General features: G+C 38.5%; 1 protein-coding gene across 1 annotated transcript in view; it reads left to right on the forward strand.

Annotated features, from left to right (window-relative positions):
- ALK (ALK receptor tyrosine kinase) overlaps positions 1 to 18,445 on the forward strand; it is a 650,975-nt gene that overhangs the window by 158,732 nt on the left and 473,798 nt on the right. The window contains exon 2 of the mRNA XM_070957560.1: positions 3,184 to 3,288. Within this exon, the coding sequence (XP_070813661.1) occupies positions 3,184 to 3,288 (105 nt within the window). The remainder of the gene's footprint in view (positions 1 to 3,183; positions 3,289 to 18,445) is intronic.

An 18,445-nucleotide genomic window follows, 5' to 3' on the forward strand; every position in this document is an offset into this window, starting at 1 on the left:
TGAGTTGCTCCCGGTTCGGTCCAGTTCTATAGAATGGGTAGTAAAACCGGCAGGAAGCTCTGCCCACCCGCCATGACGTCATCATGGGTGATCAGAAGCAAATGCAACAATGGTTGGGCCTACATTGTGATAATAAGGACGGCAAAACTTGTTCATTTTTTCCTCACTGTGTCAGCAGACTATTGTTTAACAGTTTTATTTAAAGTAACTAACTCTCTTTTGTGGACGAAATGACATAAAAGTCTTCCATCTGGCCACTTCCATTCAATAAAGTTGCTCAAATTCACCAAATGCTATTGGGTTACCTGGGATAAACAAACAAACAAATATTGAGCAGATGAATACAGATTCTACAACCAATGAGAGAGCATTGTCAAAGGATAATCTGCTTTTTCTTAACTTGGTGTTCTTCAGCTCTTTTGGGAGTATATAACCTAATCATTTGTAGAGTTGTAGTCTCTACATAGCTGGGAGACACCAAGCTGAGGTATTCCCTAAAGGCTTGTATGGCAAATGTAAGGCACTGAAATGCACTACAGTATGAAGAAATCTGCTTTATGTGCCAGATCTCAAAGAATAACAAGTAAGCAAGAAGTAAAAAATGTTCTGAAGTCAAATTTTATTCCTTGAAGGTACAATTTCAGCTACAGAGATACTGCTCACAGTTTTGTAAACTCCATTAAAAGTAACTTATATTTTGTGCTCTATATTCCTGAATGTGTATGTGGAGAGCAAGAATATTATTTCTGATACTGGCAGTTATATTGCATTCTCCAGATTGATGCATATTTATATCTATTAACTATGCTGACATAAATATATTCGAATTATATCTGGGTTTTGTATATTTCATTAATTGGTATGAATGAAAGTTTCCTACTGAGAATTTTATTTGTCGCTGAATATCTGAACAAATGTTTCTATATGCATGCAAGATTAATTGATGCATCCATCTCATACTCTACACTGGCATGAAACTGGCATTTTAGTATTTTATAGATTTCAATTTTTATCAGATTAAAATGAATAAGATGATTTGCATTGTCTGCAATGCTAATGCTTAAATGATGCTTGAGAACAAAGTTTGTAATATATAATCAATATATTCTGTCAAAATATATAGGGAAAACATTACTGCAGTATATCAACACTAAGACTCAAACTACATAATATGCTAATTGATTTAATATTTAATTAGAATATTATTCTTAACTGAGTTTAATTAGACTAAGGGCACTTCTACCACCCTCAGAACATGCTCTGATGGAAGTGTCTTCTCTATGTCCATTCACACAACATTTAATACTCAGTCAATCAGCATGTCCTTTAACTGAACAATTGGGCAGTACACAAATCAGCCAGCCAGTCCTCTGCCCCCATTCTAATTATTACCTTACTGCCTTTATTTTGAATTATTTAAAACAGAAATAAAGATTACTGGGGGCAAGACCAGGGGTGAAATCCAGCAGGTTGTGACAGGTTCTGAAGAACTGGTAGCGGAAATTTTGAGTAGTTCGGAGAACAGGTAGCGAAAATTTTGAGTAGATCAGAGAACTGGCAAATGCCACTTCTGGCTGGCCCTAGAGTAGGGTGGGAATGGAGATTTTGCAATATCCTTTCCCCAGGAATGAGGAAGGAATGGGGATTTTGTAGTATCCTTCCTCTGGAGTGGGGTGGGAATGGAGATTTTGCAGTATCCTACCCCTGCTACGTCCACTAAGCCACGCCCACAGAACTGGTAATAAAAAAAATTGAATTTCACCACTGGGCAGGACATTAAGAAATCAACCCCCTGCTCAGTTTGATAATGAAGCAAGATTTCTCAGCAAAGGGGAAGATGCCTTCCATGCAACTCCAGCAAAGTGCTGCCGGATTAACTTCACTGCATTTCCTTTTATACTAGAACTGAGCCAAAAATCCATTAGTGTAGTTCTAGGAAGTCTGTGGAAAGGCATCCTAAGAACTCAAGATTATAGCTCAGCACAAACAAGGGAAATGAAAGGGATCTTTTTACCAGCAAGAAAGCATGATGCAGCGATTAAAAATGGGTTTCAAATAAACCATGTGAAAAAAAAACCCCAATGAAACAAAAACAGCTATTTAATTCTACTGATGTTGGCAGTCCTAAAAATGTTTGATTAGTGAATGAAGTCAATGACTTTTTTGGTCGATTTAAGGTGTTTATGACTCTGCATTCATAATGATATAGCATATAGATCTTGTAGAGTTAAATCAGGTATATTCAATCACCATGCCATATACAATATATAGGCATTTCCACTGAGGCCAACTACAGAAACGTGGTTGCTACGTTTTCTGCCTTTCCATAGCTTTGATGTGTGTATAGAAGGAGTTCATCTAAAATGCTTACAATTAATATTATCATATAAGAAAGCTGTGTAGCCAATCAGGCTTAGCTATGTGTTCCTGTTATAAAGGACAATAAGTCAATTTTCCTATTTGGTCTGTTTATATAGATAGTCTTCAGTCGGTTGAAAAGCTGAAGGAAATTAATCTTATTCAGAATAATGCTTGTGAATAGGACACAAAAACAGGAAAGAAAAAAGGCATTTCAGTCCTTATTCCAATTTACTGAGATGATTGTATCATGAAGTCATTAGATGGTAGTGCTTCTAGTTTTGAAGGGTTTTTTCGTTTATCTTTAAGAGCAGTGACTTTAAAAAAACTTGGTTGCTTTTTTTCAAAACTTTCATATATTTGTGGATTGAACCAGTAAATGGACTACAATCACTATGCCTGCTACCTGTTCATTTCTGGAGACCACATCTATATCTTCTTAAGAACTTTGAATGCATAGGAAAATTAGGATTAGGTAATTAATAGCTATCGCTCAATATGCTGAAGATTTTTTGCTTATATATGCACATGCTGATGATCAGTTGAATGTTTTTATTGGTGCTATCACTTCACTGCTTAGCCTTAATGCTGTTCACATGAATAATTTGTTCAAACAAGTAGAAGAGAAACTGTGTTACACAACTGTATATAAGAAATTTTGGATTAAACTACTGAATAATGTCAATTAATCAATATTAATAGTTACTTTAGGTAGATACTTAATCCATAAGGTATATTTACATCCATAAAGCTGAAACAAGCTTTCCCTGTATTATTTTTTGCATCACAATCTTCTGGTTTTACTGGCAGATATCAGCATTCCAGAATCGCCAACAAACAGTCCCCCACATTCTTTGGATTTCACTGCCTGGAACTTGTCCTGGGTAATGAAAGATTCCTCCCCTTCCTTCATTCCAAGAGGGCGGCACTGTAAGTACATCATTCTATTTTCCTATTTATTTATTTGATTGATTGATTGATTGATTGAGTGAGTGATTGATTGGTTCAATTTATATGCCGCCCTTCTCCGGAGACTCAGGGCGGCTTACAATGGGTTAAGCAATAGCCTTCATACTTTTGTATATACCTGCTTAGTAGGGCTTTTGCGCCCCCCCCCCCCCCAGCGGTGTTCTTTTTTATACAAAGTCAGCTTATTGCCCCCACAATCCGGGTCCTCATTTTACCTACCTCAGAAGGATGGAAGGCTGAGTCAACCTTGGGCCTGGTGAGATTCGAACTTGCAGTAATTGCAGGCAGCTGGCAGCTAAGTGCTATTTAACAGCGCTTTAGTCCACTGCTCCACCAGTCTCCTATTTATTCATATGCTACCCATCTCACTTTGCAAAGCTGACTCCTTGAAACTGATATGAATATAATAAATGGCCAGAGGTGAAGAATCCAATGATAAAGGTGATTTTTCCCTCCCAAAAAAGTTTCGCAGAAACATTAATGGTTTTAGGTGAGTATACTTTTTATAGTTTTGGTATATACTTTTTATATACCATTTTATTTGGTTTTAATGGCTTTTTTCAGTCACTTTCTTAAAGCCATGGAAAGATAATGATAGATCAAACATTAAGTTCTGGGAATCCTCAAAGTTCATCATTTGCAAGAAAGTGGCCTATTCTGATAACAACAACAATAAAAATATAGAGCAAAATATCAGTTGGGTTCCATTTACAGTTCTTAATACAGCTGCACAAAGCACTGAAAGCAAAGAAGTTGCCTATGCATATGAGGCAACCTAGCAATTGAACTTGCAGAAGCTACTTGTGATAGCTCTGTAACATCATTTGGAACCTTTCAAAGGGTGTGGCTGCTTCAGGCCTACAAAAAAATATACTTCTCAAACCATCCTTCACCTACTTTGCACAGGCCTAGTTCTTAAGGCCCTGAAAAATGGATATTACACAAGTGTCACTGTTTTTTCATCATGTTGGAAGAAACATCCTTCTGGGTTCTGCTCCAAATGGGGAAACAGACACTGGAAACATGGAGACTGCTTGGAAAGATGGTTTAATGGTGGACAGGATTACATGGCTTGAGTTCCTGAACAGAAAAGGGCAGATACAGAAAATCCTCGGGTTTTTATGCTCTCCCTGGCTCTGCATTTCTTGGGGCCCCAAAAGAGTATCCTGATTGGTTGTCAGACTCCCAGGGGGTGGGGGCCTTGCTGGCTGATGGTCACATGTGCTTCCCAGGTCACATGTGGTGAGTTTCTGCTGCTATTGTGTAGAGGGCTAATCCTATCTTTGGCAATTCCTACTATGGCTCTGCCTGAAGGAGGCAGATCTTTGTTATGTAGAATAGACTGGCCCAGGTCTTAATGGCCCATTGACAAAGGGTGGGGGGCAGGAAGGTGGGAGCTGCTTTGTCTGTAAAATATGCTTCTCATATTTCTCAACCAGGGAAATATAATATTCTGCCTTTTTCATATTTCCTAAAATATTTCACTCTTCCAGGAAAGGGGTGGGTGCTAACTTCCTACAATCATAAAACATGTGAGTTGAGTAAGCTTTTAGTAAGTATTAGCTATTGTCAATGATTCTGGCTACTTTACTTGAATGTATATGTGTCAGGAAAAGTGATAGTAGCAAACTTGTTATAGTTTTCTGACATGCTACCAAATGTATGAGTCATAGAACTACTGAACATAGTGATTCATTTTACTACATTTGCTAGATGCAAACCAGGTGATTTCAGGAGTTATTTCTCTCTTCAAAAAAGGTGGGGGGGAGAGGGAGATACTTGATGGAGACAGGAGATCACCTTATTTTGATTGGTAATGGGGCCAATGCTTGGTATATGGTGTTTTCTTAAAAAAAAAAAAAACCAGCCAATATTTTAAACAGCCTCTTTACTCTTTGGAAAAAGAAAAAATGGAGGAAGGAAAAAACCATCTGCCAGTTAATAATAGAAGTGAAATTGAGGGCAGAGGGCAGAAATTGAAAAAACAGAATCCTAAATTCAAAAAATCAGGAGCGGCTACTTAGGCTTCTGTATCCAATTCAGTCTGACTAAGTCCTGTTCAGTGCAGAAATTCAAATGAAACATCCCAATCACATCTAGCTTGTGTTTGAATACAACCATAAAATCCACACATTCCCCTCAAATTCCGAACAAAATGAAGGAGTCCTGCCCTCATTGGGTCTCCTTTAAAATCACCCTACCTCCATAAACAGGATGAATTTAGAGAAAGGCTAAAAGTAATATATGGCACACTATGACTTTCTACTGGGAAAAGAATATAGCAAAAGGGACCCCTAGTTTTTGCTACATATGAACACAGGTATTTTATTTTTATACTGTAACATATTTACATAGCCACACATCTCACAGATTTATGACTCTGGGTGGCATACAATAAAAAAGAGAATAATAAAAACTAAGTTAAAACACAAAGTTAATAATGGAATAGCAGAGAGAGTTATTGTAATGATAAATAAAGCCATATCATGAATTCATCACCACCTTGAGATGCCCAAGCCTATTGATACAACCACACAAAACCATATTTTAAAAAACTTCCTAAAGTATATTGGGGATGGAACCAGTTCTCCTCAGGAGGAATGATGTGGGGGCATGGGGGGGGCTGCCATAACAGAAAAGATGTCTTCTTGGTCCTCCCAGATTAACTTCTTTAGTGGATGGGACCTGCAGCACACCAAATCTGTTGGGCTTACTAGGATGGGCAGATATAATTGAGTGAAGGTGATCTCTCTCAAATAATTCATGAAGATGTAAAAAGGAAGGTAAAAAGCACTGACCTCTGCAAAACTCACCAAGTAGGGGGCAAGAGTGGATTCTCTGTCCTCTTCAGTTACCACCAAAGGCAGCTGATGCCGGAGAAAGGAAGAGAGCCAGTACAATACACTACACTCCATCCCTAATCCCCAGAGCTAGTCCATCCTGCTCCTACCAGAGATCATCTAAAAGTGCAACTAATGCAATTTTCATCTCACATTCAGGGCTGAATCCTAACTGAAAGAGATCTGGATAATCCACTTCATCCAGAGCTCTCTGAATCTGCTACATGAATACTTTCTCAAACACCTACATCCAAAAAGGGAGCTGAATAGTTGATTAATATTGCCCAATATGGTAGGATCCAATGATTGTTTCCTGAGGAGGGAGGTGAACCAAAAAGCAGAGGAACAATTTCTTCACTCAAGGAAGAATTCACCATCTCTAGAATCCACCCACATGAACCTCCCCCCCCAACCAGCTTTAACCAACCATAAAAAAACCCTCCCTTTTTGCAACCCTGTAATCCCTTAATTTGGGGTAGGGTTGTGATGACTGGATGAAACTGAGCATTTACTGGCCGGTTGCCTTTCCTGATGCCACACAGAGGTTGCAGCAGATATTTTTTCCTTGCACCCTAAGAGAGTAACATCTGCCTCTTGAACTCTCAACTTTCCAGTTGGGAGGTGAGCATTTTCCTACCACACCACTCAATAAGCTTTAAGTAACCATGATCATCTGTACCTGCTTAAGAATTTAGGCGGCTTTGACAGATGCTGAGAAATTTCCTCCACAGAATCCTGTAAGAGGATCTCAAAGTTCCTTCTGACCATTAGGCATATGTGGGGCAGCTATTTGCAGATGTAATAAGGTTGGAGAAGCATTGCCTCTTTGCTGGCCTTATCACCATGAGGTAGGCCTTTAAAATAGCTCTAACTCTATTCACTCAGGTTCTTCTGTCATTGTGTGCTAGACATTTTTTTTTTATTTAATCTCCCTCAATTCATCTGTGAATCACAGAGAATGATAGAATCCATTAAAAGGAAGAGATTGCACAGGCAGGATCTGATCCAATGTCTCTGCAGTCCTCCAAATTCAAGGTTTTAGATGGATTGGGCAGCAGACCAACAGAGGAACAACTCCCAGCTATTGTTCCATCAGTCACTGGGTGGGGTGGGGTGGGGGGCATAAGGCTCGTCATCAGACACCAACAGTCACTGGGAGAGGAATACTCTAATCTGTCTTGCATAACTGCAGAGGTTACTGGCATCAGTTACGGGCCATGATCTGCTTATGACAAGGGAGATTATAAAAGTTCATGTTCCCACTGCTCCAACAGGTAAACCTGGTATGTGGCCATTGTCCCAGGTCAGACCCTGGATAACATGGGATAATCCTATAATCATCATGATAGCTATGAACTCCTGAGCTGTTTCATACCGCATACTTATTGAAAGAAATGTACATATAAAGGGTACGTGCATATGATCAGCCAAGAACGAACTTAATATGATTAGCCAAGTGCAACATGCATTTAACACATTTATATAGAGCTGAATTCACTATCTAGGGAAATAGTTATTTCTTGCTTACTAATTTGGGGAAATTAGCTAAAAGTTGCAATCAAATTCACAAACAATAGGGAATAAAATTAGCTCACTAAGCCCTATTGGACCATAAACAAAAGGAAATAATTCATTTGAGAAAGAACATTAAAGGAGATTTACAAATTTATTTTACTCATAACAAAATAAATATGAAAGCATGTGAAAAGCAAAAGACTTGGTTAGCATGCCCATGTCAAAACATGGGCATAGCACATTTCTTCTAGGATTTAAAAATACAGAGATGGAAGAGGTAGCATTAAATAGGAAAGCACTAAATAAATAGAAGAGTGACATAATTTCATGGGTGCAGAAGTTTAATCCCTGGAAACCTTTTAGAGTATGGGGATAAACTTGAGAGATTTAAAAATCTCTCAAAAAATTAAAACAAGCAAGAAAAAAAAAATTAAACAAGCAAGAACAAATTATAGCATTAATCTTCTCAAAATGATAGAATACAATAATGACTCAACCCGCTGTTCATAAATCTACACTATAGAATTTCAAATTTATTTCAAACTTACATGAGGCGAAATTTCCAATCCCATGTGGGTATAAATCAGAAACTTATTAAGATGTTTTTAATAACTCTGCGGCAGTCATGATGTAGAGTCTAAATGAAGAATTGTAGTAATCCATTATTAGGTACTCTGAAGCTGCAAACTGTATGATTAAAATTAGATTTGAAAATATACAACCATCATAATTAGTCCAAAATTTTAGGTAACAATTTGGCCTGTGATCACTGAAACTAAGATCTGAAAATAATTAAGATCGTTGGACATACTCTCCTTCAGAAACTTCATTGAGTAGAGAGGAAAGTGACATGCTAAAGATAGTACCATTCTACGGATAAAGCAAATGTTATTTTGGGGTGGTGGTGAAGGGGGAAGGAATGATGCTCTGTGTTGGGTAGTAACATAGTTAAACTTTCAAGAAAAAAACAACAACAGAGACTGTTTAGGGAAGTATAGGTTAAGTAATGAAATAAAAAACAGATAGCACTAATGATTTCTTAAGCCAACTCAATGAGTTTTGGCAGAGAATATGTACAAAATTCAAAAATTGACAGCTGAATAGATTTAAGGATAGATGCAGGTTTTCAGATCAAATTAGAAAAGCTTAATAGGTTTAGATAATGTGAAGAAAAGTCCCCAGAAAATAATAATCATGTCTTGACTGGAACTTTTTTGTCATTGCCTGTGTATCTGAATAGACTTGGAGTCTAGAAACAGACTTGGAGTTTAGCACTTTCTGCTAATAGTGTTGTTCTGTCATTAACCTCACTGATAGGAACCATTTAAGTCTGGCTATTTTCTGGCCAAGGATCAAGACTTGACAATGTAAGTGTTCACCTTTTTGCATAATTTTATTCCAGAACTTATTGTTTTGGAAAAAAATTCCTGAATCATAATAGCTGTAGTACTATCAGTGGTGGGTTGCTCCTGGTTCTGTCCGGTTCTACAGAACTGGTAGTAAAACTGGCGGGAGGCTCCGCCCACCTGCCACAATGTCATCATGGGTCATCTGTGCATGCGCAGAAGCGCATGTGTGCATGAGCGAAGTGAGCACACACACACGCTCCCACTGTGAACCGGTAGTAAAGGCAAGTAGAACTCATCCCTGAGTACTACCCCTTAATTATTCTCAAAGCTGTATGGTTAAGAGCAATGACAACTTTTCTTGTTTTTTCCTGACTAGGCTATCTATGACTGGACCAAAATAGAAACTAAACACAAATCCTGAGCAAAATTAGGAAATATCAGCTATTGTAAATATCCAGAAAGCCAGAATATCTGTACTGCATCATCATTGTGAAATATTTTGATAAAAATACTGCAGTGTTATTTGTAATGCTATCTTAAATTCAGCTATATAAAGATGCTCCCCAAATTAAAGACTTAAATAAAATCAAGAGCCAATGCGATTCCGATACTTATTTGATAGCACTGTCTTTAATCTAGATTGAGCTACTACATGGAACTTAATACAGGTACTCCTCGATTTACAACAGTTCATTTAGTGACTGTTCAAAGTTACAATGGCACTGGAAAGAGTGACTTATGATAACTTTTCACACTTACGACCTTTGTAGCTTCCACATGATCATGTGATCAAAATGCAGATGCTTGGCAACTAGTTTTCATTCTTATGAATTCATACTTATGACCCTTGCTGTGTCCCAAGGTCACGTGATCACCTTTCATGACCTTCTGACAAGCAAAGTCAATGGGGAAGCCATATTCATTTAACAACCAGGTTACTAACTTATCAACTGCAGTGATTTTGCTTAACAACTGTGGCAAGAAAAGTCATAAAATGGGGCAAAACTCCTTAACAAATGTCCCACTTAACAACAGAAATGTAGGGGTCAATTATAATTGTAAGTGGAGGACTACCTGTATACCGTTAGTAGTGGTCAATGAGATTTTAATCCTTTTCATGACTTTTTGACTCATTATTTTAAGAATTGTGTTGATTTGCTACATATTAACATTTGGAGTAAATATTTTATTTAGCTGTACACAAAGCCTTATCAATGTCCAGTATCTGAAATATATATATATATATTATTTTGCACTGATTTTCATCCATCTTGATAACCCGATGTCAAGCAGAGAGATAACATTGGATCAACCTGTTATTTCAAAGTAGGCAATGGATATTTCTCATATTTCTCTTGGTACCTGTTCAGCTGCACCTCATTTGAATTCCTTTCAGATCATTAAAAAAATAAATACCATATTTTTTCGGAGTATAAGACGCACCAGAGTATAAGATGCAGTTTAGTTTTTGGGGAGGAAAATAGGAAAAAAAAATCTCCCTACCAGGTATTCATCTGGCTAGTGTCCTTAGTCTGGTCAGCTTCAGCACATTAGTTTGCTGGTTTTGAGTGTGCGAGCATGCTTTTTATGCCCTGCTTGGGGATAAAAAAACAGCTTCTAAAGCACAGCTGATCTTTGGAGAGAGAAGCAATGAGAAAAGCAGGCGAAGCTCAGAAGATTGCTTCACTCACTAGCACCTTGTTAGGGCTGAAAAACAGCTTCTAAAGCACAGCTGAGAGGGAGCAGCAATGAGAAAAGCCAGCAAAGCATGGAGATCATTTCACTTGCTAGCGCCTTGTTAGGTCTGAAAAAAAACTTCTAAAGCACAGCTGAGAGTCGGAGGGAGCAGGCAAAGCACGGAGATCGCTTCATTCACTAGCGCCTAATTAGGGCTGAAAAAAAGCTTCGAAAAAGCAACATTCAGAGTATAAGACACACCCAAATTTTCAGCCTCCTTTAGGGGGAAAAAAGTGCGTCTTATACTCCGAAAAGTACGGTAAGTGAAAAGATGGCATGTGGCAAAGCAAAGCACTGATTTCTAGAAGCTAGACTCTAGAAAGATGTATAAGAACACATGTGGGCTCCACATGGCCTCATAGACATTCACAAAAAACAAAGATGGTGGCTTTTATCCCACCTTTGTTTCCAATGTATCCAACTTTGTGCCTTTAGATCAGTTTTAATTCTTTGCAACTGACTGGAGTAGTTTCCTTGGCAAGTTTTTTTTTTTCAAAAATGGGTTTGCCATTGCCTTCTTCCTAGGGTTGAGAGAAAGTAACTGATCCAAAGTGACTCAGCTGGCTTTGTGCTTAAGGTGGGACTAGAACTCACAATCTCCTGATTTCTAGCTTGGTGTCTCTAACCACTAACAACCCACAAAAAGAGAAAGGTAAAATGGTGGGATTTTGGAGCACATCCTGGAAGGTTTGGGGAGGTGGGGACATGGGAAGCACCACCACAGACTTGCCTTCTGGTAAATGTAGTTTTCTGACAGCCAAATTTTGAATGAGCTTGCCTTATCTCCCGGCAGTCTTCTTCATTCATAACTAGCTCTCCCAATTGCAAATCTGTTCTCTAGCCAAAAGGGTTCCTCATACTTATCTTCCTCCTAGCACTTAACTGATATAACCCCAATGTAAATAACAAAATTGACATGGTTATGTATCTTTTTTCTATTTTTCCCACCTCCTTTGCCTTCTTTCTTCCTCTTCCTCTTCTTCTTTCTTCTTTTTCTTTTCTCTGTTATTGTTCTTTCAGAGTAGCTTTTCCCAACTTGTTGCCATCCAAATGGATTAGGGTAGAGCGGTCAGCAATTTTACCCAGCAAAGTTATTTTGGTTGAGAATTTAGGGAGTTGTTCTTGCAGGATGCCAGATTAGGGAATGTTGTTTTAGATTCGGGACTATTTTATATTTTAAACCTGAGTTTTTATAAATGCCTTTTATAAAGAAGATATTCTGTTGTGTTCTATCAATGCCTAGTGCACTATCTTGTCTTTCGGAGTACAAAGATTTGCTCGTTTAAATACTTGTGTAGTGAAGAGCTTGGCTTCCTGGAGAATTCCTCTTCTTTGGATTGTGTCTATTATCATACCGAAAGCAGGAAGGAAAGTTAGTCATTCCAAATAATAGTATTATATATAATTATTGTATAATTATTGCACTTGTCGTGATGTAGAAAACAGGATCTGTTTCTGACAAAGAGCCACAAAAAGCCAGATGAATCACTGGTGCTATCCTCAGTTCCCCTGCAGTAGCTGAATTCATAAGCGAGATAAAATAAACTATTTCAATATAGATCAGCCATCCTACTGGCTGGGAAATAGACTTTTGTGCAATGGGATTATTTCGGCATTCCTCTTGGAACATCAAGGTAGATGAATCTTCTGCTAGCCTCTTGTGAGAAAAGATAAGGTGAAAAAAAGGCTAATAAGATTTACTCAGCCCAAACCTTTAGTTATCTGCTTGAGGAAAAAAGGTTGACCTATCTATATGGAAGCATCACCTGTTTTTCAAAATTTACGCCTTTTTAAAAAAATATGGTACAATACAGGTTCTTTAAAAGAATGCAAAGTATTTGTTCCTTGCTTTTGTATCTGCTGGAATGATGTAGAAATGTTACTTTAATCCCAAAATAACAGTTTTTCTTCTATTTCTGTCAGCTCTTAAGCTAGTTTTTAATCTCTCTCTCTCTCTCTTTGTTATCTGCCATCAAATGCTTCCTCTTTCTCAAAAGCAGATGGGGGGAAAAACATGAAACATGGCTCAGAAGCTTAGAAGAGAATATCACATACCTTCATTTGAATAATGCAGCATCAACAAGCAGTTTTTTAAGATGAATTGTTTTCTTATTAGCATATGCCTTTATTTGATGCCATTTTATAGAAAGTCTTTCTGAATGTTTATTTGGGATCTATAGTTTTAGTTCTAAAATTATGTTGGTCAGTGACCACAATAAAGGCTATTCATATGGATATTAAAACTGAGGCATATGTGGTTAAAAGATCTGCTCAAGGTCTTGTGAACCAGACTATTTCTCTTATACCAGAGATATATCTTCATTTTCATATGAGACTCAACAAAATTGTTTTCTAACCTATCAGAGCCCTCTTGCCTGATTATATTTATAAGTGAGGGTTTAATAAAACTTTTATTAAAATTTTGTTTACCTAATAATCTGATGGGACTCTTTTTATTAAGTGACTGGATTGCTGAATTAAGGAAATATTAGCCCTTTAATTGCTTTTTTCCCTTGTTCTAGTAATTGATCAATGTCATGGATTGAAAGACAGAGTAAATTTAATTTTTTTTTTTACAAGATCTGTCTCTCCTTAAATTAATTTCTACAAGACAGAGTGTGAATATTCAGTGCGTAAAACCTTGCTCACATTTCTAGAACCACATATTATGGTCCCAGAGAAAGTCATTAGTTTTCATTTAGGCTGCAGAAGGGAATACTTTAATACTATCTCTCATTGTTCATGTTCTCATTGCACTATGACAGTGTCACCCGTTTTATTCTTAGCTATGCCAGTAACAGTTGTACCCTACGTATTCAGAGATAGTGTAAGACCTCCCTAAAGCAAAACCTTAGTGGTCTCTTGCCATCCATTTGTAAATGAAGAAGTGCATTGCAAAAACTTGGACTGCTCTTGAACAGCTAAGCAGAATTGGATCTGGTTAATGCTTGGATGATTGACCAGCAGTAAATCCTAGGACTGGGACCCTGAGAAAACATCCTCAAAAAAGGAAATGCCAAACCATCTCCATATTTTCCCCAACAATCTACAAAGATATGTCCACGTTATCACAGGAGTAAGTCTTGAACTAAGACGGTAGGAGACTGTACTTATCTAGGTCTGTAGAAATACAGTGCATAGATTTGGAAGTTAACAACATGTATCCCAAACAACATCTTAATATTAATTTGGTCTCTAATCATAAATCAATAAGGCAAAGCAAAGCAAATTAATATGAATATATGCTTCATTGTTTTTGGAATATCCTGAATGATCAGTAAAACCTGGGGGAATAAAAGTTCATTGTAGAGAAATTTCAACAGAAAGTATTTTGGAAGAGAGAAGGAACTGATCTATGTGAGTCCCTCATAGTTTTAATTCCCTGGAATGCTGGTTCAGGAAATTACATCCTATATGCATTTTAACAACTAGCCTAGAACTGCAGCTTTTAAATTTTGGAAGTAAGAGATAGGAGGAAGCAGAATAATTTTCAGGAAAAGGAAAAGATAAAGGACAATGTTTGGTTTCCTCATGCCAGAAGGCCCTTCTCCCAGTTGCTTTATAACTCAAGGGCTCAGAATTACAATTGGGAGTCAAAGAAGAGCACCTTTAAGCTACAATCTGACCTCATTCATAGCACAGTAGAAAGATTTCTTAGGGACATGAATCTCAGACTATTCTTGCTTCAAGCAGAGTGGCTGCTTATATACTGTATCAGAGTAATACCGTACTTCATAAAGGCAAGTAAAAATTTCAGAAGAAATACAGTACGGTCATTGTAACTTGTATGTCATCTTAATCAATTGTCCAAGTGTTAATTTTTGATTGGTCAGTCCAAGGCCTGTGCTCCTGCCCTACCTTTTTGATCCCTAATTCAGATGTAGAAAGACAGTTCAATATATTTAGAAAATGGCTTCCAATTCAATTTTGTCTCTTGTAAAATAAAATGCATCAACATTCTTTCTACTTTAAAATTGACAGATCCATAAAGAGATACAGTAGCAGCTTGCATTATTTTTTTTTAAAAAACTAAACTAAACAAGGAATGATAAAAAATCTCTAAAATTTGATCAGGAGTTTCCGAGGAAAACATTACACAGTAGAAGCAGGGCAAGTGAAAAAAGCCCTGTCCTCTAATCAGGTTCATCAAAGGATCTGCAAAAGTAATGCTAATGTTCTGTAGGAGATCCCTAGTTCCTAAACTGTTAAGAAATTAAATATTTATGTATCTATTTACTTATGGTATGTTAATGAATATTCTCCTCCTAAGTACCTTGCATCAATTAAAAGGCAGAAAAGGAAAAAGTTGCCACCAAGCTTACAAACTAAATATAAATGCCTCATGAGAGGAGTATGGGATAAAAAAAAAAATTGGCTCTCCTACACTAGCACAATTTGACATTTTACAAACCATTGAGTAAATAAGGAGAAGGCATGGTAGCCTCATAACTACAATTCTCAATAGGCAGTAATGAGAGATGCTGGGAATCTTTTAATCTTTTAATTTAGGTAATCTTCTCTTGTTTGCATCCTCACTTGAACAGTAATGGGTCCCTCTAGGGCAGAGGTGTCCAACTGAGGCAACTTTAAGACAAGTGGACTTCAACTCCTGCCAGCATGCTTTAGTCTAGTGTAAGGTGACCAGACGTCCCGCTTTTGGCGGGACAGTCCCGCTTTTGAGCAATTTGTCCCGCGTCCCGCGGCGTTTTAAAAAAGTCCCGATTTTTCATTCTGCCTCCTGAGTCCCGGCTGCCTCCTGAATCCCCGCTGATGGCTAGAGGGGAAAAAAACTGTTTAAACTCTTGCCGTGGGGCTTCAAAGGGCCGACCTACAGCTGATCAGTGTTAAAAAAAAATGAGTAGACCCATGCCTGCAAAAATAGAAAAAACAGCCCCTGTTAACAGCTTCCGCTAGGTTAATTAGCTGCAAAAAGCTGCAAAAAGTTCCTGGAGCAGATTTTTTTCCCCCTAGCTATGCTGAAAACAAAGGCGAAAGCAAAAGTAAAGCTGCAACGTGACAAAATGAGGCAGAGAGAGATTTCTTTCTTTTTCTTTTTCTTTTTCCTCACCAAAAAAGGTAGGTACAAAACTGCAAACAATGGGAAATTTTGGGCAAAAGAGGAGAGTTCAAGATTTTAAAACACAAAAGAAAAAAAGCTCTATTTAACTAGGGAATTGTAATAATTGAGATACTATTAATAATTGTATATTGTGTTGAAAGCAGAAATGGTTAAGTTGTGGTTTGGAGGAATATATGGGGGAAATTATTTGGTTTATTATTATTGGTAAATATAATTAATTGATTTGTAAGAAATTGGATTGCATGGAAATAATTGGAATATTCATGTTCATATTGATTAATATACAAAAAAGATAGTTATATAACTAATTGATTTATATTAAAATGTTGAATTTGTATTAAACAACTGTATTACATAATTACATAATTAACCAATGTGAGGATGGATATAAAAATAGATGACAATGGGAAGGGGTATAATATAGAATAGAAGGGAAAAATTGAATTTGATTAAGATTAGAGATGAGGATGAAGGGTAATATTGTTTTTTTTAAAAAATAGATGAGGAATAAATATGGCAAAAAGGAAATATAGAAATTGTAAATTTAATTGAAATGACTAAACGCTGTTTAAATTTGTGAACCAGCCAAATATTCTGTTCAAAGAAAATACATTGTATGTTTGTATGTGTGTTTCTAATTATTGCTATTTATTCATATTTGTTCTTGTTATATTGTTGCAATATATATTGAGGCACTCACGATTGTAACTGTAACTCTTTATTGCTTCACCATGTAACTGTAACTGTAACTGCTCCAGCTAGAAAATGGCAGTTGACAGCTCTTATATATGAATAGCTCAACTGCTCTAGCCAATGGCTAACAAAAGAATCTTCCGTGCTGATGACATCATCGGTTTCATCCAATAACAACACTACAACTATAACTAAACCCTGCTAGACATAACACCCCTCCCCTCCTGGATCACGCAAGTGTAATCGTTAAGGTACGCCAGGCGCCTGCGTGTTCGTCCGGACCGTCGTAGTTCAGGTTCGATAACAGGTGCAGCTGATTCCGACATGGATGGAGAAGAGAACGGTACAATTGACGAATTTTTCCCTGTAACAGACTTCCCAGCCTCGGACTCTACCTCAGGTAAGTTGAGCCACTGCTGGCTCCTCGCGGCGCCCCGCGTTAAGTTTTCATTTGCTTGTGAACTTAACGTTGGACCTGGCATGGAACTTAGCGTTGTTGTAGGTGACGGACTCACAGCCTCTGCCGGGTTTTTTTCTAACACACGTTTCCATAACTGGTCCACATGTCTCCGCCAGGTTCTGCCATCAACGAGCAAGACCCTGTAAGAACAGGGACCCGTTACTTGTATAATTTGTCCTGGCAACCAACGGGAATCACCCCCATAGTTTCGTGCAAAAACCTGGTCCCCCTCTTTAAACACCCTAGGTGGCAAATAGCCTGTTGTAGGCCGGTCTGAGTTGTATAAAGGATGCAGACGGTCAAGTGTTGTTCGTAATTGGCGGCCCATCAGCATCTCAGCAGGACTTCGATTAGTGCTTGAACAAGGTGTTGTGTGCTGAGAAAGCAAATATGTGGAAACCCTTTCTTGCCACCCCCGTGGTCCTAGTCTTGCCAGCGCTTCTTTAGTTGACCTCACAGCCCTTTCTGCCAAACCATTACTGGAGGGACAATAAGGGGCAATCTGGGCATGGCGGATTCCTAAACTGGCCAGGAACATTTGAAATGGGGCGGATGTCAGTTGTGGGCCATTATCGGACACTAGAACATCCGGAAGGCCATGTGTAGCAAATAATTTATTTAAAACACGTATGACGGCCTCTGATGTGATGGATGGCATTATTTCTACCTCGACCCACCTTGAATACGCGTCCACCACAATAAGGAACTGGTGGCCCATAAAGGGGCCAGCAAAATCCAGATGGACCCGCGACCATGGAGCCCTCGGGAATTCCCACTCCCTGGGAGGAACAGATGGTGCTGCTGGCCTCGACAGCTGACAAGTTTGGCATTTGGCTACCCAATCTGTTATATCCTGGTCGATCCCTGGCCACCACACATAACTTCGGCTAAGCCCCTTCATCCTGATTATACCAGGGTGGGCTTCGTGTAAACACTCCAAAATAGAGTTACGCAATTTTGGGGGAATAACAACCCTATGACCCCACAACAGGCAACCCCGGAGGACAGAAAGTTCGTGTTGCCTGAGCCGGAACGGCTTGAACTGCTCGGCCACTTGTCCCAATGGCCACCCCCTTGCCACCCAGTCGAGCACCTGCGCTAACAAAGGGTCAACTGCCGAGTGGGCGGCAACATCGGTTGCAGATAATGGAATGGGCAGCTCCTCTACAAGGAGGACAGAAGAGGTCGGTGCAGGGTCCTCCACGGGCAAGGGCAATGGGCAGCGGCTCAACGCATCAGCATGCGCGATCTCCTTACCCGGGCGGTATCTTAAGGTGTAATTATAAGCCGCTAAAAACTCAGTCCAACGGGACATCCTGGGGGAAAGTATCAAAGGAGTCTGACGGTCCCCAGCTAAGAGCCCCAGAAGAGGCTTATGGTCAGTGACCAAATCAAAATGGCGGCCATAAATATAATCGTGGAACTTCTTTACAGAAGCCACTGT

Source organism: Pituophis catenifer, unplaced genomic scaffold, assembly GCF_029215685.1.
Source record: "Pituophis catenifer annectens isolate HBS135680 unplaced genomic scaffold, rPitCat1.0.hap2 SCAF_1, whole genome shotgun sequence".
Lineage (NCBI taxonomy): Eukaryota > Metazoa > Chordata > Lepidosauria > Squamata > Colubridae > Pituophis > Pituophis catenifer.